This window comes from Gadus chalcogrammus, chromosome 6, assembly GCF_026213295.1.
Source record: "Gadus chalcogrammus isolate NIFS_2021 chromosome 6, NIFS_Gcha_1.0, whole genome shotgun sequence".
Lineage (NCBI taxonomy): Eukaryota > Metazoa > Chordata > Actinopteri > Gadiformes > Gadidae > Gadus > Gadus chalcogrammus.
The window spans coordinates 17,507,284-17,529,510 of NC_079417.1; the positions used below are offsets into that span (position 1 = coordinate 17,507,284).

The 22,227-nt window shown below is 46.6% G+C and overlaps 2 protein-coding genes across 2 annotated transcripts in view; both read right to left on the minus strand.

The window, feature by feature from the left end:
- Positions 1–5,345: 5,345 nt before the first annotated feature.
- LOC130384633 (S-adenosylmethionine synthase-like) lies at positions 5,346–11,714 on the minus strand. Its single transcript, XM_056592924.1, is given in 12 exon segments — positions 5,346–7,051; positions 7,381–7,514; positions 7,615–7,638; positions 7,640–7,798; positions 7,886–7,932; positions 7,935–8,103; positions 8,267–8,410; positions 8,525–8,637; positions 8,725–8,847; positions 10,331–10,363; positions 10,366–10,407; positions 11,483–11,714. Coding segments are annotated over 12 exon segments (1,185 nt in total). The 5' UTR covers positions 11,577–11,714; the 3' UTR covers positions 5,346–6,948.
- Positions 11,715–17,417: 5,703 nt separating this feature from the next.
- LOC130384815 (inositol polyphosphate 5-phosphatase K-like) overlaps positions 17,418–22,227 on the minus strand; it is a 22,426-nt gene continuing 17,616 nt past the window's right edge. The window contains exons 9-13 of the mRNA XM_056593171.1: positions 21,871–22,075; positions 21,401–21,538; positions 21,133–21,216; positions 20,202–20,306; positions 17,418–19,890 (exon numbers count right to left, since the gene is read on the minus strand). Coding sequence (XP_056449146.1) covers positions 19,591–19,890; positions 20,202–20,306; positions 21,133–21,216; positions 21,401–21,538; positions 21,871–22,075 — 832 coding nt within the window. The 3' untranslated portion in view covers positions 17,418–19,590. The remainder of the gene's footprint in view (positions 19,891–20,201; positions 20,307–21,132; positions 21,217–21,400; positions 21,539–21,870; positions 22,076–22,227) is intronic.

The following is a 22,227-nucleotide window of genomic DNA, read 5'->3' on the forward strand; positions in this document are numbered from 1 at the left end:
GTGCAGTGAACTCATCGTTGGAGGCAAAACGTTGCCTCGGTGCCTCGTCTTCATCACATGGTCCCAGCATCGACGGGAGTGCCGCTTTGGTGCAACAGAAGCAATCTACGTTGGTCGGCATGAGTGACATCTGCACCAGGGGGAAGCCGACCGGATCCAAATCGGAGGAGAGCAATTCTAAGTTACCAATCACAGGCGAGAAAGGTAAACCTGTTTTGGAAAAAAAAAACTCCTTCTCCAGCAAAAAAGAATAACATAAAACGGCTAATAAAACGCTTGAGGTGGCGTTTTGAAAAGAGAAAACTTTTTAGTACATGGCATAAAGATAATTATGAGCCTTTGATTGATATCTAGACATTTTTTGCGGAGACACATTCCTGTTCCCCACTTGTATTGGAGTGAACGGAGATATTTACTTCTGGGCCCCTTGAATCGAGGTACTGTCACGTTAAAATTGTACCGGGGGCGAAAATTGTACCGGCCTACGTCATCGTTTGTTTACAACCTGACAACCTGCCCGGCAACAGACGACGCGATGCAGAAAACATGTTTCCAAACGACGAAATAACATAATACAGATAGCGGATCGCTATCTGTATTATGATAGATAGCGATAACACTTGTTTTTACTTTATATTTGTATTGTATTTAATTGTTTAATCGAAACAAAAAAAATTTGCCCGCAAAACGGGCGATTGCATCAAATGACAAATGTTTTGCCCGCGAAACGGGCGATCTCGTCAAATGACGTAGGAGGGTTCTTGAAACATAATACAGATAACGGAACGCTAGATAACACTTGTTTTTACTTTATATTTGTATTGTATTGAATTGTTTAATCGAATTTAGCTAGTAAACTGAGTGTTTTAAGCAGGTTTCATAGTCTAGAATGTTCAAGAACCTTCCTACGTGATTTGACCCGTCATTTGACGCTATCGCCCGTCTTGCGGGCACATTTTTTTATTGTTTCGATTAAACAATTAAATACAATACAAATATAAAGTAAAAACAAGTGTTATCGCTATCTATCATAATACAGATAGCGATCCGCTATCTGTATTATGTTATTTCGTCGTTTGGAAACATGTTTTCTGCATCGCGTCGTCTGTTGCCGGGCAGGTTGTCAGGTTGTCAGGATGTAAACAAACGATGACGTAGGCCGGTACAATTTTCGCCCCGGTACAATTTTAACGTGACAGTACCCGTCCACAGCCCGCTTAAACAGCTGCAATACCAGGCTTGGCCGCTGAGCACTGGTGGATGGCGGAAGTATGCACAGTTCCTGGGGGCTTGCTTCTGACCCGCTTCTCGTCCCAACTCTGTAGTTCCGCTTCCGTGTATTCTGGCTCAAATAAATAAGGTTCAGGTTCTCTTCCTTCCCCGAAGAAATCCTCCTCGCAGATTAGCTCTAAGTCCTCTGTGATCTTACAACGACTGGGTTATGATGGATGTGGTTCCCAGGTGGTCCAGCCTCCGAGCGGCTCGAGCATCCTCAACTCCCTGAACCGCCCCTGCATGTGACACTGATCCACAGCTTCACGGGGAGATAAGACGTGTTTATGTTTACCCACGCATGGCAATTATCACCTTTTTCTGGGATATATGCATGGCAAGCTGGTGAACTATATGAAGCCAGAGCCGTGGACGGTAGGAGAGACGGGACCGCCCGCCGTGTTCCTTCAGCTGGTCTGATGGGACCGGTATCGGCCCGGTTCACATCTGGTAGCGCGTCTGGCGATCGACACACGTGGACACCGTGTGTCGGTGCACACGGGGCCTCGGAACATGACCACTTGTGATCAGATAATTTCCCTGGCTATATGCAAATAAACTCGTAGGCCTACATCATTTCCATTCGCGTAGACCAAACGTTATAGTAATTTTGGCTTGGGCTAGTTTAAGACAAATGGTTATCTGTGTGCATTTCAACCTCATATAGTCCAATAACCGATTCATTTAAAAAACAACTGTCCATAACGTTCTTATAAAACACAAGAATGTGGCTCTCTAATGAATGGTTCATGTCAACCCAACTATGGTATCCTGTCCATTTAGGCCATCACTAGGGTTGTACGTTACTTTAATGTGGTAGGCCTACTCTGCAAGCCATTTACAACAGGACATTTTAGATGAAACGTACAAAACACGGTTACGTTCGTGGAATTGATACGAATCTGCTGACGTGAACTCCACGCTACAACTGAATGATCTGGGAAAGCGTGAACAAGCATGTCACATAGATAGCTCATAACATCAGGCCCCAATGCAAGAGGGTCCATCCGGGCCCCACTGCACTAGGGACAAAGCAGGTCCCACTGCAAATGGTCCAAATGGCATAGGGATCGATGCTACTTTCCACGGGCTTCCCTTCTGCGTTCCCGCCCTTGTCACCACCAGGTGTCCTCGTTGCGCTTCTGTTGCAATCTACGACTGTCGTCACCCAGCCTGAGATGTTCGTTCTTTGCTGAAGCGTTGTGAGCCAAGTCAGCTGCATTACCTTCAACCCTATGTTATCACATAGGGTTGTCCTAATCATCGGAAGGCCCCCTACCCAGCTGACATGCTCCGGTGGAACCTAACCCTAACCCCATGTGTTGCCTAACCCTAACCCCATTTTTTTTACCTAACCCTAATCCCATGTGTTACCTAACCCTTACCCCATGTGTTACCTAACCCCATGTGTGACCTAACCCTTACCCCATGTGTTACCTTACCCTATGTTTTACCTTACCCTAACCCCATGTTACCTAACCCTATGTGTTACCCGCTTGAACCTAACCCCATGTGTTACCCAGAACACATTCTGTGTGGACACATCCCACATCGACAACAATGCGGCCCAGACCCCCCCACCATGTGGTCCCAGTGGCCCAGACCCCCCCACCATGTAGTCCCAGTGGCCCAGACCCCCCCACCATGTGGTCCCAGTGGCCCAGACCCCAGACACCCTCCCCAGTTGGTTTGAGTGGCCCAGAGCTCCACGCCCCTGGGCACAGTGCCACCTGTTCTCCGTTAGTCTTCTAACGGACACATGTCAGTAGCAGGGGCTAAAAGGCTTTCTGACATATCCCGGGGGTGTTTGATTGTGTGCAACCATCCAGACAAACTTCCTGTGCAAGTTCTCAGCCTGATTACTATTCGGATAGCATAGGGAATGGGATACATCAGTATTCACAGTAGACAACGAACTAAACCGAATTTGGCCTAAATTAACGTGAGCGGTTAATGGCCTGGTCTCCTCCCACTCCTGCATTGTCTGCACTCATCAGATAGAGCATTAGTTATTTTATGAGCAGTAATACAGGAAGCGTGCCTGCACATTCCCATCAGCAACATGGTCCCCATTTGGCGGCTCTCCAGATAATCACTCCTTTCTCCTTCCATTATTCACGTTTTGTTATGTACTGTAATTCATGGTATAAAGGAGTCTTGAAGGGGCTACTGGACCGTCATTACTACTCTGCACTTTATTAATTCAGTTTTAAAAAAGTTACTCAACCCAAGCGCGGTCCCAGGGGGCATGTCCCAACTTATTTAACGCGTCAATCAAAAATTAACAGAATGGTTTGTTTTGACTATGCATTGTCTTTTTATTGTACACATTTCTGATATCCTAGGTTATTGACTACATTACAAAAAGTCATTTTCCGGTTCTTTCAGGGAAGTAGGTCAAAACATTGTCAGGCTTTGGTGGGAGGAAAGCGAAAAACATTTGCTTCCGTTATTTATATATCAAAAGCATAAGTTGTTACTGTGCCTCATCACCCTTTTTCAACTGGAGTGACCTTGTAGACTTTTCAGTTCCCCAGGGACAATCCTCATCACCTTATCTTCTACACCACTTTGTTTAGTCTGATGCACAACTCTTAGTTTGTCCCGGGAATTTAGCTTGACACCTATTACATTAGCCTACACAGGCATGGTGAAAAAGATCACTTAGAACAATTTATCCCATCACTAACAGAACACAACAGCAGCCATCCTCCTATTGTCAGGGTTCCTACAGCCCATGCTGTATGGTGTCGGCCGATTCTTCAGACATAAGTAGACCACCAGTGCCATTTAAAGAGATGAACCCCGACCACGAAGGAGAAACTTGTGAATGAGCGTGCCCATTCAAGGCTTTGGAGATGGGAGTTGTAACCCAAGATAACCCGCCACCATCACAAGGCCTAAATATAGTTTTCCAGAGACAACTGGTTGGGAGAATATGGACGGCTGATCTAGTGAAAGTTGTGTCAGGCTTCACCTTTTGATGATTTTACACAAGTAAAGCCACTATTTAGAGACTATAAAACAGATAATTAGGATGACCTCATGATCGCATTGCCAGATCCACCCTTGAATGAAGGTTTAAGAATGAATACCATATACTCAACAGCTGCTCATTGCCATCATTCTGAAGGTTTGGTTTTCAGTTCTGTGAACTGTTAAGATTAGCCTTTCGAGGGAGAATTGATCTCCTTTGACGCACCCCGGAGGGGAACTCCTGGAAAAGGTAGGACATGGAAATAAGGAATAGCACGATCTCCAGAAATCTTGGACTGTTCTATTTTTTGCAGAACGTACATGACAGAAGTTATGAGCAGGAATAACAAACCAGGACCATAGATCCATGGTTCATATTAGCTTGCTCATGTTTAATCTGGGTGCAGCTGTATTGGCTGTAATGTTACTTTATTATTGTGCTGCATACTTCCTCAGGGCCTCAAGAGACTCAATCCTCCTGGTTTAGTTCAGACCTTGTGTTTCTCAATCATATCAGCAGGTGGAACATGCTATAGGTCCTTAATTAGTGATTTACCATACTAACCACATTCTAAGGCGAAAGATTAATATTAGCCTTTGTTTCACTGACTTCCTCCACAGATGGGAGTCATGTTCCCCAATTAGTTTAGTCTCCAATTTCCAATGAATGGTTAAATTCCTTCAGTGAAAATGCCATGAGGCGCATGAGGCATGATCCCAGGCAGGTGGTGGGGGGGTGTCAGGGCCACTGGCCCCATGAGCTCATTGGCTGAAGTGCTCCTGCCAAAAAGAAAAAAAGGTCAACCCTAACCCTGCTGGTCATTATAACAGGTGGTAGTGGGGGAGGGGGGAGTGGTCCGTCCATGACCCCGCCCAGTCATTATAGACCTGCTGGAGATGAGATTCACAATATCCGTTACAATTACTTATAGCCATATGTGCCGTCACAGATATAAATTATGATTGAAAAATACAATGTTCAGAGCTATGTACATCTATGGAACTAGTTTCCTAAATACCTAATGTTTTAACAGCCTACATTTTCCCAGTTGTTTAGGAACTGAAAGGACATTATCCAACACCCCAAATTGTTATGATGTAGCAATGCTTTATGAAATAAAAGGTCAAAACGATTGAAATGAAAGTAGCAGTTTATTACATACAGGACATAATGGACTGTACGCAAATCTCTAGACATGAAGCACATTGTAAGGTTAAGCTACCTGCTCCTCTGAGTCGGACGCATGTTGATAAGAGGTTCAGCAAATGGAGGGGATAGAGGAAATAGAAAAGGCACTCGTGCACTTGCTGTAGCCAATGGGACGATCTCTGAATGGTTCAAGCCAAAACACTAAAACCACCTTCCTGCATGAGTGAGGGCTGTGTAAACAAGGCTGGTTTCTCTGTACAACACCAGCCAAATGTTAGCCAATCACAGAGCAGATCCGAGAGGGGCAAGTAATAACCTACAGGCCATTTGTGTGACTCCTTCAAAAATAAAAAACCTGCACAAATATCAAAATGATCTGGTCCCCCCCCCCCCGTACATGTAGACGGTGGCATACCAAAGCTTTCTGTAGGACACTTTGGAACCACTACGTTTGAGTTTAAAAGTTGTCGTGACAACAGCAGATAATTGATCTTGATTGTTTAAAGCTACCATCTGAGAGCTTGGCTTCTCTGTATCCACACCAAGCTCCAGACCCTAAATAAATACTAAACACTAGTTGGTGGATGAGACGGGCTTCTGCAGAGGAACGCCAACCACCGATATGTGCAAGGAAGAAAATATATAAATCAATGCCCTTGCAAACTTGGAGTTGTAACAACTTTTTTATAAAAAGTCGTGTCAAGGATAATGCATCTGATTTACTAGTTTCCCTCACCAAATCAAGTAGAGCAGATGCCTCCATCAGACCACAGCAGTGGCATAGCAGCTTCTGATTTTTCTGTATTACATCAGAAAACCGCAGTGGTCCTCGATGGGGCGTCTGCGGCGACGCTCGCTAGGAGCTCAGCAACCGAGGCCTCCTGTGCTCAACAATGCATAGCATAGTTCCCGTTGTCATTAAATTAACAAAACCGGAGCCAGCCTTACTTCCATGGTGCTCTTCAGGCATCCTCCACGATGTGAGAGGTCGGGGGGGGGGGCTGAACAGCCAAGCTAAAATAACTGCCAGGAGGAATGCTCATAAAGACTATGCACGGCATCTCAACTTTAAGGTAAGCCAAGTTGAGATGCCCATAGTACCCCTTACAAGAGTAGCACCAGTTTAAAACCAATATAAATACCGAAAGGAGGTACGCACATAGAATCCACCACAAGGGACAGAGACGCTATGCAGGGGAAGACCGCCTCAACTACTGGATGCCAAACACTGTGGCCCCTCTTCTTCGAAGGAGCGTTTAACTGGGAGGCTTGGGAGTGGGGACTGGGGAGTGTGCACTGGGAGGGGAGCAGCGATGCACTGCATGTTTCATCTGCAACTGTTCTGACATTACTGACGCACATCTCCTAGGGTCAAGAGCGACAGTACCGACAGCTAAAGAGAAGAAGACCGAGAAGAACTAAACAAGAGCGGAAAGCGTGAGGGAGGAGGCTAATGCTGCCATAATGAAGTGAGGGCCTGTCCCCCTGGGTCTTGGAGGCTTCTCTGTAGTATACACCAACAAGCCTGGGGGGAAAAAGCTTGACACGGTTTAGTATTTTAGTTTTTTTGGAACCTCCCATGGGAAGGAGTCTCGGCCAAAGTGGCCATAGGCTGCGGTCCTCTGATACATGGGCTTCTTCAGATCCAGCTCCCTGGAATACATAACCAACACATTTAGCAGCAGTCAGCACCAGCGTGCGTGCACACACTCAATCCACTCACGCACCCAATGGGACACTTACCACGTGTTGATTTCCACTTGCAGATGGAAGCCAAAACCTTGCATTCAATCTTTTACTTAAAAATAAAAAAAATGCCAACTAAAAAGGAAACCCTCAGACACCCCTGGCATGTAACTTCCACTCCTAAAACCCAACCTTTGATCTATTCTTTAACCAGATCCTATTCATCAATGCATGTGCGAGGGAGATCTCAGGAGGTAGACGCAAGGCACCCCGTGTCTCCAGGAGGAGTGAATTACCTGACGATGACCCCAGGCCGCAGGTCAAAGTTCTTCTTCACCACTTCGAGCAGCTCTCGCTCGCTCTTTTTGGATGTCCCGTAGTGGAAGATGGAGATGGAGAGGGGATGGGCCACTCCGATGGCATAGGCAACCTGATCAAGCCAGCGGGACAGACCATGTCACAAGCATTAGGGGGACGCTCTCAGAATCACAACATGAAGGTCAAGACAAGGTGAGGAGGCGGAGGACTACCTGCACCAGGACTCTGCGACAGAGCTCCGCCCTTGACCAGGGACTTGGCCACCCATCGGGCCGCATACGCTGCCGAGCGGTCCACCTTGGTGTAGTCCTTTCCAGAGAAGGCCCCCCCGCCGTGGGCCCCCCAGCCCCCATAGGTGTCCACGATGATCTTACGGCCCGTCAGGCCGGCGTCACCCTGAATAAAAAGGAACCGTGATCAAACCATTCAACCTTACCATTCCATCATGGATTCATTCCCACCAACACCAGTAAGCGAGTTTACCTGCGGGCCCCCGATGACGAAGCGGCCGCTGGGCTGCAGGTGGTAATGGTGTCGTCGTCCAGGTATTTGCAGGGAACCACTGCCTTGACCACCTTCTCCTTAAGGGCTTCCCTCATCTCGTCCAGGTAGATGTCCTCGTCGTGCTGCACGGAGACCACCACTGTGTGCACGCGCACCGGGAGCATGGCGCCCCGGTCCTGCCGGTACTGGACCGTCACCTGAAGACGGACGCGTTTCAGACACGCTGCATTCTGCTCATATCGCTGAACCCGGGTCACATTGTGTTTCCAGGCTGTAGTTGATACCCGCTTTATTTAGCCCTATACATGCCATCCCTTGCAGCGGCGGTCCTAAATAGACAGAGACCTCCTCCGTCCTCACCTGTGTCTTGGAATCGGGCCGGAGCCAGGGCAGGGTCCCGTCACGCCTCAGCTCGGCCAGCTTGGCGTTGAGCTTGTGGGCCAGGACGATGGTGAGGGGCATGCACTCCTCCGTCTCGTCCGTGGCGTAGCCAAACATCAGCCCCTGCACAGAGAACGAGAGCGTCGGTTTCGGATAACCAGCCTATAACCCCGCTGCTGCGGAGCCCCATAGCCACCGGCCGCCCATAACACCGCTGCCGCTGAGCCCGGGACCCACCTGGTCCCCTGCGCCGATGTCCTCCTCATTGCGGTCGATGTGAACCCCCTGGGCAATGTCCGGAGACTGCTGCTCCAACGCCACCAGAACATTGCAGGTCTTGTAGTCGAAGCCTTTGAGTGGGCACAGAGACATTTAAAATAAAGGAAACCTATACAGAAAATGACTGAGAAAAAAATAGGCGTAGTCAAGTACTGCACCCTTGGAGGAATCGTCGTATCCGATGTGGCGGATGGTGTCCCGCACCACCTTTTGGTAGTCTACGGTGGCCCGTGAGGTCACCTCCCCCGCCAGCAGGATCATCCCCGTCTTGGCAACCGTTTCTAATGGTGAAGAGGATGAAAGTTTACAGCCAGAATAATCAATGTTTGAGTCACTGACGCCTCAAGGAAAGCAACTTGCAAATAGTTGTACAACATGCACACCGGTCGAGGTCACGGTCCGAGCACATAGACTCGTCAGTCAAAACACATCCGAGGTCGACTTTAAAAGTTTACTGATAATACTGTAATACTGTTAAAAACTTTTTTGCAACACAAGCGCTTAATCATCAGTAGGGCTGTCTAGTTCAGGTCAGGCGATATTCACTTGTTCTCATTGGTCGGACAGCGTGTTCCTTTTAGATATCAGGCGGGGAGGGGGGGAGAAATGAGGACAAATGCATTTCATCGTTCCAAGGGTGCGTGCATGACGTCACACGCCATCCGTTACACTGAACACGTAACAGAACCCAGCATCGCTCGTAGCTCGTCTGGTGAGACGCGCTTTCAAGACTGAAGCACTGCCGTAACACAGCTGGATTCGGACCACCTTCTACTCGCGATATATTCAGGCATGCATGTAAAGTAGAGCATAACGTGCATTGTTTTTATTATGATTTTTCGAAAAAGATTCACTTTGCTCGACTAAAACCCTGATCATCATATTCATGCGTTGATTAGGAATGTAGCACTGAGATTTCTGCAGGTTGAAAGGTCATAATGAACTAGAAATACAAGTATGCCCCTCCGAGGCCCCGTGATCCGCTCAGACGGGGTGACAGGTGTGGGTGATTGAAGAGAAGGGTCTAGAATGACCGACAGTGACTCCCATCTCCCTCTCCCTCCCCTTGCATTTATGCTGAACATTTAAGGCAGATTGCCAAACTGTTCTCTGCTGTTCTCTGCAGTGTGTGGGGAGTGTGGGGAACATTGACACTTGCATTGACATAGTGGGTGCTTATAGGAGCATTTCTTCATAAGAGCATAAAATCGTATAGGTTGGGTATGGAATTCGCTTTTTTGGCCATTTTTGCAAAATGACTTGAAATCCTTATCATAACCCACTTACAGCCACTGAGTAAGAAGTACTGAAATGAAAATTAAACAAGTCAATCATCTGTGGAACAGGCAGGGCTCGAAAAACTCCAGCAAATGATTTCCAGAGCCACCGAGTTGCATTCGACAGTAAGTACGTCAATCAAACGGTCTCACTGCACTCCCCCGCGCGACCCGTTCGTGCACGTACTCAAAGTGACCCAGAGCAAGCTTCTGTTTGTTGTTATCCTGCGGTAGCTACTGGAGCTAGCTAACTAGCTAGCTAATGGCTCGCTCTCACGAATCTGTGTTCACTCGTGCATGATTGCGCGTCCATGTACTTGGAATGGGTAGAGTAAGAGTCAGCGTTGAAGGAGAGGGGGAAGGACCATTTGAGTTGTTTATTTTCAAAATCTGCTGCCGTTTCGCAAATCCCAGCCTCTAACGGAGTAATAATGTTATGTAGCACATCATTTGGATAAGATATCAGCATCAGTGAATCCCTACTTACCACAAGCGACTTTGGCATCTGGGTCTTGCTGAGATGAGCATCTAGGACTGCATCACTGATCTGATCACAGATTTTGTCTGGAAAATATAGAGACAGGGTTAGTGTTACTGGTAACCAAATAAACAATGTCGAGATAACTGGTTGCCATGGTCATATTCTTCCTGACAAACTCAACATCCAAGCTCATCCATATTCTGTCCGCTCTGTTTTCACTGTCAGCAGAAAGAACCGGAGAACATATCAGAGGACCAAGAAGTCAGATCTTCTGGACTCTTCTGCTGCTCTGACAGCAATTCTAGAGTCTTGGGTAAGGAGTGGCTGCCTCTGCGTCCCGCAAGAGATGAAAAAAGTGCAACTATGGCCATTTGATGTAGAACTACATTTATTACCAGATAACTCCTCAGACTCGCTGCATAACCCTACCGTGAACACGGACATCTCTAAACAGCCAATTTTCTAGTACCAAGTTATCCAAGATAATTAATTTCAGAGCGCAGGAACGAACGTCAATCATTGCGTAAGGGGTTTAGCCCGCGAGTACGCCGGGTGGGAGGGGCCCCTGAGCACGCCTGGTGGGAGGGCCCGAGATCCTGCAGTCGCCATTTCATCAGACTCACGTGTGCCGAAGCTATATAACAACGGATCCCATGGTTATCCAATTGACACACAAATAGCGGTCCGAGTCAAAGCAAGCATGCATTTCCGCAGTGACACCGCGTACATGTTAAGGATTATGATAACGCAGTTTTATTATTCGAGTCCGCCGGTCTTATAGAAGCCATGTGGTCCGCGGGGCGTTTCTGGACCAGCGTACACATGGCTTACAGTGCCCCCGCATCACGTATTAAACACTTCTGTTCATAACGACACAAAAGACATGCGTTATAAGAACATTTCCGGTAGCCTCGCCGTTAGGACCCCCATACCCCGGGACGGGAGCGCGCGGCGGGTGCGTTAGCTCCACGCGCTAATGGTAGCTCAGAGCGCCTGATCCAACACGTTAAGATTGATTGAATGATTTATTTAAACTCGAAAAAAGAGCGTCGCTGTTCAGAAATGACCATAATAAACTTTGATTAAGATCTCCTTGAATGAAACATCGGCGATCTGGAGGAGTTGGACCAACAGAGAGGTCTGTCTGACAGGACTTACCGGGATGTCCTTCTCCGACCGACTCCGAGGTGAACAAGAAGCAGTCCTCCTCGATCAGGGAGTTGTGGAACCCGTTCATCTGACCGTTCATCATCGCTTACTGATGTCCCGAACCGTACTAATGGTATATAACGTGTGAATAGTGGGGGAAAGTGCGCTATGGGGATGTCCTGTCCTTCTGGAACCGACCTATCACCGTGGAGAGACGCATATACAGCAGCCTCATGGCGCAGCGCGATGGGTATTTATCCACCCAGTCTGACGTCACGCCGGGGCGATACCATTAGACACACGAAGGGGGGTGGCATATGCGTACAGCCAGGCTGATCTGAGTGAGCCCATGTGCCCTCCAAAACAGTTACTGATGCTGCGTGTGCTAAGTGAACCTGTTCATCGTCCTATCTGTGTGTAACACCCCATACTTAACTCAGGGACCTTCTGAGTTCTGGGCTGTTGACAATGTTGCCCAGTGAATCACCATTAAAGAGCCGAATGTCGTCCTATTCGTGTGTTATTATCGGGGGTTTTCTGCCCGTTCAGTGTGATATGAGTTGAGTGGTAGTTGTGTCTTTGTTCTGCGATATACTGAGTAGCTTTCAAAGGGATACAGCGATATATATTTTACTCTATCTCTGTTCGTGTGGAGGATGACACAATTTTGAATAACTTTGCAAAGATGTCTACTTTGTTCCGAATAGTCGATTATTCAAAACAAGTGTCGGAAACAACACAATGAAATGCCAGTTTGTCCTCAAACAAAAAGGTTTGAGGACAAGGTCCGTTTGTCCGACTTTTCAAAATGCCGAATAGGCCAAGGCACAATTCCACATGTGTGATTATGAAACCAAAAATAAAAGACGATGTAGGCTAAGTTCCAGCAGTGCACTTCACCAAGCCAGACTGTTGCTGTGGGCTTGAACGGTCACAAGAGGTGAATTTATGAAGCGCACGTTATACAAGGCGGGTGCACTCACACTAGGCCATCTGGCCATGGCCGTTGGCCGTTTTCACACCTAACCATGCTCAAATGGCCCCATTGTTCTCTGGCCTGCACTCACACAAGGCCATCTGGCCGTGGCCGTTGGCCGTCGCAACTGTGGCCTGGCCACGGTAGGCTCTTGTACATACGTCATCACGTTGTAAGTAACACGTCATCACCGAGCGTCCGCTGCATGGACCATAATAGTTAATAATAATAAAAGTCTGCCGCCAGTCAGAGTTCTAACAACAATGGAAACAACACAGAGAACACAGTTCGCACTTTGCTGAGTCTGTTGCTTATTTGGATATATGTTTACCGTTTAATGGGAAAGAAGGCTCGTCGCCTTTATTATGTCCGTGGTCGTCGCATGGACTATGCGTCATCCAGCTCAGGTTGCGTAGCCGTGCGCGTGTCGGCTCATTAGCATCTGTACCGTAGCGGCCCGGGCCGTAGCAGCACACCTCTCCCAAGTGGCCAAATTGGCCTGGCCTGGCCAGACTGGCCACACTCCCACTGGTAGATTTGAACACGGTTAGGTGTGAAAACGGCCACGGCCAGAAGGCCTAGTGTGAGTGCACCCTTATTAATACTTTTCCTGTAAGAAGTCAAACGGTGAGTGAAAAACAAATACAAATGTTATCTTTAGTAGCTGTGTGTGGGCCTATATGTGTTGTTTACTGTGTTTACAGTGGGCTTTTAGCCTAAATAATTTCGCTGGTATTGATTTAGTCAAACTTATACCTCATACCTCACATACTTAGTCAAGTATGTGTGTGTGTGTGTGTGTGTGTGTGTGTGTGTGTGTGTACTTAGTCAAGTATGTGTGTGTGTGTGTGTGTGTTGAGAATTAGACCTACGCTCTCTGTCCATGGGGCTGAAACACTGTGTCGAAATGAAGTGAGGCGTTGTCACTTTGCTCTCCAATATTCATCGTGAACGTGATATGTAGGCCTATGTTGTATTTTGGAGAGAGAGGGCGAAAGAGCGAGAGCGTGAGCGAGGTATAAAACTCTTTATATGTAGCAGGCCTATTCGGCATATTGAACCGTCGGCCTAATGCGCCTCCTTTTTGAAAAGTCGGACAAATGGACCTTCGGGCCAATGGGTTCCGTTTTCGGAACATTGAACCGTCGAAATAGTGGCATGTCGATCTAATGGGAAATATTTCGGACCATTGAGACTTCGGAACAATGAGGCGTCGGAATTACAGCATGGCACCGTCCACTCGGCCTCTGACTGACTGTCTGTCCACCCAGCCTCTGACTGACTGTCCCCCCAGCCCCTGAATGACTGTCCACCCAGCCCCTGACTGTCCAGCCGGCCTCACACTGACAGTCCACCAGCCCCTGGCCGACTGTCCACCAAGCCCCTGACTGACTGTCCACCAACCACCTGACTGTCCAGCCGTCCTCTAATTGACAGACCACATGCCCCTGGCCGACTGTCCACCAAGCCCCTGACTGACTGTCCACCAACCCCCTGACTGTCCAGCCGGCCTCTAACTGACAGATCACCAGCCCCTGGTTGACTGTCAAACCATCCTTTGACTGACTGTCCACCAGCCCCTGGTTCACCTACAGAGCCGACTCGTTCCCCTACAACCCTCAGCTGGTGCATCACATGTTGTATGGTGGGACTTTTTGAAGGTCCTCCCTATAGAGTCTCAGGAGGAACATGCTTCTATAGCCCCTGAATCAACGTACAGCCTTGTTAGGCTGCTCACATGAGGAGCGCTGTGGCAGGATGGATACATAATTTCACAATTAAAATCTGAACAATTACCATTCCCCTCTGCCTCTAAGATGGAGGCAGTCTGTGACGTCATGATGTACACACCATTAATTATCTCCCTCTCATATTGAACAACTACAACATCTTTAGTTTAATGAGCACAAGCAAGCAGAAATATATTCCAACATAGGATGAATGTTTGACAGAGGAAACACGAAATCATCTGGGTGCTGTTTCGCTAAAATAGCATGATCTGTGTGTCAATGATCATCGTGTGTGTGTGTGTGTGTGTGTGTGTGTGTTTTTGTGTGTGTGTACAGTACTTTCCCAGAAACCCATGGGTACACCTGGAGACAGGATTAACGTGAGTAGAAACACAGCGTCACGATGTACCACAAAACCTGATTTCACTGCACTCAGAGAACCGCTATCTCGTTTTCACCCCTCAGGCTAAAAAGATATGCTTTTAAAAACAGAATGAAGAGCTTCTGGCTGGGTTTGTCTACTCAACGGGAGCAAAGTTAAAATATGATCTAATTACATCTTATCTTCTTCTTTGAATTTAGTCAATAGTTTGCATCCACATTATGTTCGCCTAAGCGGGGTTCCCTATTGGATGAGGAGTGTGATGAGCATATAGGTAGAGGGGAACGTGCTTCTGTCTCAATCAGGCACTGGATTGCATCATCAAACACACTTCATTGTCAACAAAGAATATTACCAAACCACACTGGGCTGGGCGTATTAAATGTTATGTTATTTAATTCTAACTTTTCCCTCCAGCATCCTGTTAAATAAACAGGACGTAGCCTTTTGTGTGACAAATAACTATGGAGGATTGCATCACTCATAGGGGCACATTAATCTGCAAGGTGAGCACATTGAGTGAGGAGCAGTATGATGCAAGGTCCCCAAGCGGTTGCCCCCTGCCCCTGCCTGCATGATCCAACTTGGTACATTCCAAACTATCCTGATGCCCCATAGATATGTTACAATATTACATAAGATAAGCACACAGGTTAAAGGTACCCAGGTGGTCTACTCAATAGAGTGTATAATAGAAACCAGACCCCAGGTGTTCTACTCAATAGAGTGTATAATAGAAACCAGACCCCAGGTGGTCTACTCAATAGAGTGTATAATAGAAACCAGACCCCAGGTGTTATACTCAATAGTCTATAATAGAAACCAGACCCCAGGTGGTCTACTCAATAGAGTGTATAATAGAAACCAGACCCCAGGTGGTCTACTCAATAGAGTGTATATAGACAGCAGACCCCAGGTGGTCTAGTCAATAGAATGTATAATAGAAACCAGACCCCAGGTGGTCTAGTCAATAGAGTGTATAATAGAAACCAGACCCCAGGTGGTCTAGTCAATAGAATGTATAATAGAAACCAGACCCCAGGTGGTCTAGTCAATAGAGTGTATAATAGAAACCAGACCCCAGGTGGTCTAGTCAATAGAGTGTATAATAGAAACCAGACCCCAGGTGGTCTAGTCAATAGAATGTATAATAGAAACCAGACCCCAGGTGGTCTAGTCAATAGAGTGTATAATAGAAACCAGACCCCAGGTGGTCTACTCAATAGTCTATAATAGAAACCAGACCCCAGGTGGTCTAGTCAATAGAGTGTATAATAGAAACCAGACCCCAGGTGGTCTACTCAATAGTCTATAATAGATACCAGACCCCAGGTGGTCTACTAAATAGTCTATAATAGAAACCAGACCCCAGGTGGTCTACTCAATAGAGTGTATAATAGAAACCAGACCCCAGGTGGTCTACTCAATAGAGTGTATAATAGAAACCAGACCCCAGGTGGTCTTCTCAATAGACCTCTGAAGAATAAGTCCCACCTCCGAGGCTCCGGTACCATCGGTCAAGTGTCTATGGGAAGGGTTAGGGAATTTTTTAGGGAACATTTTGAACTACACATTTTTTCCATCTGTGCCGTTAATGCTTCTCTATAATAGTTAACTACTTTAACGGCACCGACAATCCAAATGTCAAGTGGAATCTAGATGGAAAAAGTGTGTAGTTCAAAACGTGAGCAGCTTTTAATTCTTCGCCACCTACAGAGTTTTCCCTTTCCGTCTGGGCTAAGCGCCGGATATTTAAAAAACCTAGAAACGCCCCCAGATCCATCAGTTTCTAATCCTCTCAAACGCGGTTTAACTGAACAATGGAGCCGTTTCAAAGTAGCCTGCACCCTTTATTTACCTAGTTGTCCTGATGGCCTTCTATCTGTCCCTGGCCACCCGCTCCACTTGTTGAGCCTGACATTGGTCTCCTGACATGTCTTTCAGTTCAAGCCAGGGGAAAAGAGCAGCTACAGGGTGGCTGATAATCCATCCAATAATAACAAAGCTAAATATAATATTTTCCAATGCAGGCAACAGTCAGCTTGAACCATTATTTAATATAAAGGAACTAAGTGTATAATTTGTACTTGCATCGCAGTGAAACTGGCAGTATATGAACAGCTTGTAATTTAACTTAAAGAATGAGATCGTCCTCAATTCTCTATTGAGTAGAACACCTGTCGGCTGGTTTCTATTAGACTCTATAGACCTCTGAAGAATAAGTCCCGCCTCCGAGGCTCCTGGTTTCATCGGACAAATGTCTATGGGAAGGGTTAGGGAATTTTTCATAATGCTTTACCTATATATACATACATATGTTTTTAATCCATTTATTCTCTTGCCAGAAGGACTATCTAGAAGGACTAAGCTACTTTATTTTTAGATACCCCTGGAATCCCCATGTTTGTTTCTAGTGTAAAGCAAGCAAAAAAAAAAAAGCAAGTTGATAGATATATATTTTTTAATAGGATCGGGGCTAATTAAATAAAATATGGGGCTTTAGCCCCGAATGAAACAACCTAGTGACGCCACTGGATGGATTCAGATCAGGTATTTCAGTGAATTTTCTCCCCCATTCCAAGACACAAAGGTTTGCCAAAATGTATGAAAGCAGGTTAGCATTAAGCCCAGTCCCAACAGGCACAGCAGAACTGTTCCTTGAGGTTCTGCAGAAAGGCTGTGTTGTATGAGTGTGATGGAAATGCCACGAGCATAAGATCAATTTTTTTTAGTAAAAGTAATATAAACTTTCATTTGCATTGTCAGTGCACTATATGTAGGCACATGTAACGTCTGGGTTTGTCTCGTAATGTCCAAGGTTACATGATTTGTTTGTTGAATTGACGCCGCCGGTACGACCCCTGGTTATGAAGGGCAGAGGTACCACCACTCCACAGGTCAGTTATGACCGTGGGCTTCATGGTTTGCTTGCTGAAGACAGTTCTCAGAAAACATCCACGCAGTCAAGGTTGAAGGGAAGTCGTATATATATATTTTCTTTTATTTTTCTTCCATTGGGCATTTACAGATACTTTTTTTTTCGTGGATGCCAGACATGCCACTCCATCTCAGACAATCCAACTACCTCTGAGACAACTTCAGTAACGCATGGTTTTAATTCCAATTAAAACCGTGGAGGTACCCATTTTTGTTTCCACAAAAATAAAACCAATATTAATATATCACTCATATTTGCTTTGAAATAATTCTCCTTCACTGGCCAGCAGAATTCAGGCTGATTTCACAGAATTAAATAAGAAAATAAATACATCATAATTCATATATTTTTGGCATAGATTGTCATCTTATTCATATCCCAATCTGTTATATTTCCCTTAAATACAAACGTGTATATCTAAAACACACATTAATTATAGAACAACATTCTTTAGACATTTCAAAAATCTAGTTTCACATATCAAGAGTTTCACTTACCTGCATTGTAAGAATTGTTTGGTAAAAACCAACGTTATGAATACAGCTCGGATCATTGTGGATTACCTAAGATAACTTCAGATCTTATCTATTCAAAACTTCATATTGTATACAAAGATCATACTAATTATATTGTCTTTTGGATGCATAATGAGACTGAATTTAAATAAAACGTATGCAAGCAAACTCTGAAACTGAAATGTTATCACCTAGACTCTACGGCATTTTATATATATTTTTTGATGTTCTCACGATAATTCTTCTAACACTTCTCACAGCCACTGACATCACAAAGAGGAGTCAAAACAGCACTTTACGGCACAAAGTCACGGTACCGCGTGTACAGCATGGAGCAGCAAACCATGCCTTTCACAGCTCTTTTACAGCTAGCTAGTAACATCACAACGTTCATACCATCTCTCTCTCTCACACACACACTGACACACACAAACACACTGATAGAGGAGTGTACACATTTACGACGAGGCTACGGTACTAGGCTACACATTGCCTAATCATTGACCATTGTTTTTCAATCTGTCTAAAATCTCACAAGCTAATAACTGACACAAAGTAGTGCAGAGAGCACCGCCTGCTTCTTAACCAACAGTGGGGACATCAGGGGACATCGACAAATAAAAGAGGGACAAAACTGTCAAAGTGCAGAAAGGAGAAAGATAACGAAGGTTACCCGAAGGCGGAGCGCTTGTTTTAAACGGAACCCATGGAAACCAGCATGGACTGGGAGGGCACTACGCTCCCATTGAGGTGATGGTTATGTTAGAGTAGAAACAAAGGGTGTGAATTGTGAGTTGTTATCATCACAGCAAAGGCGTGACCACAGACTGACCTTGAGGTTCTTAAGGTCTCTAATGGCAGACCTGATCAGACCCAGGGGGGCGGCGGGGGGGTTCTTGTGTCACTATGGCCTTATTGGTCGAGTGTACTCTCTGTAAACTCTGTCTCTCATAAACGTCACCTTTATGATGCATTCCCCTTTTAAAATGCAATCCGGATTTGATGGCTCCCGAGGAGGGTGTGTGAGGATGGTTCTCTCTCATGTATATTCGCCTGCTAGAACATGAGGGCAGTTTCCTCATGTTCATGAAACGCGTGTGGTCAAATACGCCGGTGGGCTTATTTTGAAGCGTTTGGTCTGTCTTGGTTTCTGTCTGTATGAGGGCTGGGTAAAGTGTGATAACTCATTAGCGAGCCCTCTGATGGCTCAGCCAGAGAGACAGAAGACACACAACGTAGAAGAGAGGCAGAGGAATACAAGTATAAAAAAAGTAAAGCTAGTGTAACGTGAAACTTGTAATAAAAATCAACTCCGAAAGTAAGCCTCCGTCCTCAATAGACCTGACGGCTAACCTTAGTCCTGAAATAATGGTTTCCATATAATGAACTCCACTCTACGAACCACACAGTGTCTACCTACAGTGCATATAACAAGTTACATCACAGCCCAACTGGAGAGAGAGAGAGAGAGAGAGAGAGAGAGAGAGAGAGAGAGAGAGAGAGAGAGAGAGAGAGAGAGAGAGAGAGAGAGAGAGAGAGAGAGAGAGAGAGAGAGAGATGGAGGGGGGTGTCTGCATCACAACTCCGCCTCCCCAGCTGAAGTGCCCTCTGCTGGGCCAGAGGCCGGGAGACTCTCCACCTCTGGTGGACCTTCGGGGGCGTGGGTCTCAGCGTCGGCAAGCTTCAGCCCCCTTACTTCGGGGGCGTCGGGACCGCGGCTGTGGTTGCGGCGCGGAGCCCCGCTTGGCCCGGGGCTGGGGCTGCGGGACCGGGACCTGGTCGGGCCGTGGGGGCCGTCGGGGGAGTCGTCCTCCGAGCTGACCTCAGAGCTGTCGTCTGAGGCGCTGGCGTCTCGCTGCTCCGAGGGCAGCAGGATCTACAGCCGGCGGGGGGAACGTCGTCGAGGTTGTTATGGGGAACACGGTGTGAAGGAGAGTCACATGTCTGGCATGATAACGGCCTCATAGTCACGGCATATTACACTAACAGGGACAGACCCTTTCACAGGGGCATCATCCTAGGACACACACAGCTCATGACATTGATTCTGGGTCTACTGCTTAATTACACAAGGCCCAGGAGCAAACGTCACTCACTGTTAGTCTGCTACCTGTGCCCTGCTACATACAACCAGGAGATCCAGAATCTAAAAGATTAACACGTTTTTCCTCTCTCCGCGATCATCACCTGGAAGGGCTCGGTCACCCCCACGATGGTGTTCATGTTGTTGCTATAGAAACCGAGGATGAAGTCGCCACAGGTCTTGGGGAGCTCCTCCTCAGTGAAGGTTACCTGGAAGAGATAAACCATTGGAACTCAATCATCTTTTACTCAAATCCATTCACGGGGTCGGTGGTGGGGTTCGAGTCAACAGAAGCCAGCATGTGGCAACAGGATCAGATAACTTCATGACCTACCATCATGCAACAATTATTTATTTATAAATTATTATGATAATTATTTATTATTGAATAAAGTCCCCAAAAGTAACATGTAGGGCATTGACATCTGCCTACTGTCTACATATATAAATAGCTTGGCAAAGATTAGTTTAAACAAATCATTAAAAACGGTGCAAACTTTTTAATGAAAAACTGAACCTACAACAGTTGTTAGCTTAATATAATTAAAGGAGACTCTGTAAGTCTGTCTGTCGTTCAATTCGCAAAACAACTCGGGTTTGGGAGCGGCTCTCAGAACGCAGTGGACCTGAGGCCCGTTTGAACGGCCACTGCATCTTCATTTGGCAAAATCACATTCATAACCTAAAGTGAAGAGGATCATACCATTGTTACCTTTAAACCCCTCCCACCCGAGCCATTCAGCTAAGATACAATGGTCTGAACCGGTTGCTCAGCCAGTTAGAGGGGACAGGACACTGGTATTGAGTGGTTTGAATTGTAAGTCTCCCGCCTATTTACTGGGAGAGCCTAAACCTAACACAATAACCCTTTAATCAAACGGTCCTGCTAAACCCCCAAACCAGATTGTAGCGAGAAGAGACAGCCAAAGCAGAAGTGAGCGCGGACACTTTTTAAATATCTGCTAGAGGGGTGGACTAGGTCAGAAAGGACATTATTTTCCTTTAAAAGCTGAATACAAAAAAAAGGTCCATCACCTGATGTTCTTGCCGCTGGTAGTCTGCCTCCTCTTGCTTGGCCCACACATATCCTACATAGTCCTTGTGGTGCCTGAACCCCACCTGGTAACACACACAACATCTTGTCAAGGCCTTCCAACAAATGGTGATTAAGAAAAACAGAAATATTGTGACTCACTGTGTCCGCACAAGAAGCTCCAACTGTTCATAAGATCACAGCAACACACACACACAATAACAGGCAGAAACACCCTCAGAACCACGGATGCCTGACCAGGACACCCACCTTGTACAGACCAATCCAGTCCCAGGAGCTGCGGGCGTAGCTGGGAGCCAATCTGAACGTAACGACGGCATCGGCCAGACTGGTCCACTCGTCCTCCACCAGCAGGGTGACCAGGGGCGAGTCCACCTTGTAGGGGAACTAGACCCAGAGCACAAACACAGACATCAGGACCAGGACCAGGGGCGAGTCCACCTTGTAGGGGAACTAGACCCAGAGCACAAACACAGACTTTCAGGACCAGGACCAGGTCCCCCTTGTAGGGGGACTACCTCGTAGAGCACAATCACGATCATGATCAAGTTTTTCTTTCAAAATAAATTATCCCAAGGTAAAAAAAGTGATAGATTAATTTTGTCCGAATGCATACAAAGAGCGTTAGACGCTAGATTCACTCATTAACAGGCTACACTCATCTAAAGCAGCCCCAGTGAGACGGGGAGCGATGGCAGTCTCAAGACACTCTCCTGTACCTGTAGAGTGAAGATGGAGGCCACAGGCTTGTGGTCGCTGACCGTGTACTCCATGTGGCTGCGGTAGCAGTGCTGCGTCACCTTGGTGCCGCAGCTCAGACCCGACATGGACGCACGCTTCCCCGCCTTTGGGGCGGAGCTCGCCGCCGGTGGCCGCAGACGCCACAGGATGCGGTCCGTCCACGCCGGCTTGCGCTTCTTCCCGCTAAAGAGGACGAGAGACGCTCAGTTTAGATTTCTCTTTAGAAGTTGGAAGATATTTCATTCAAGACATCGCTGCATCGTTAAAGGTTCAATTTAGACTTTATCCAAAGCGACTTGCAAGTGAGACTGAACATCAAAGATACCATCCACATT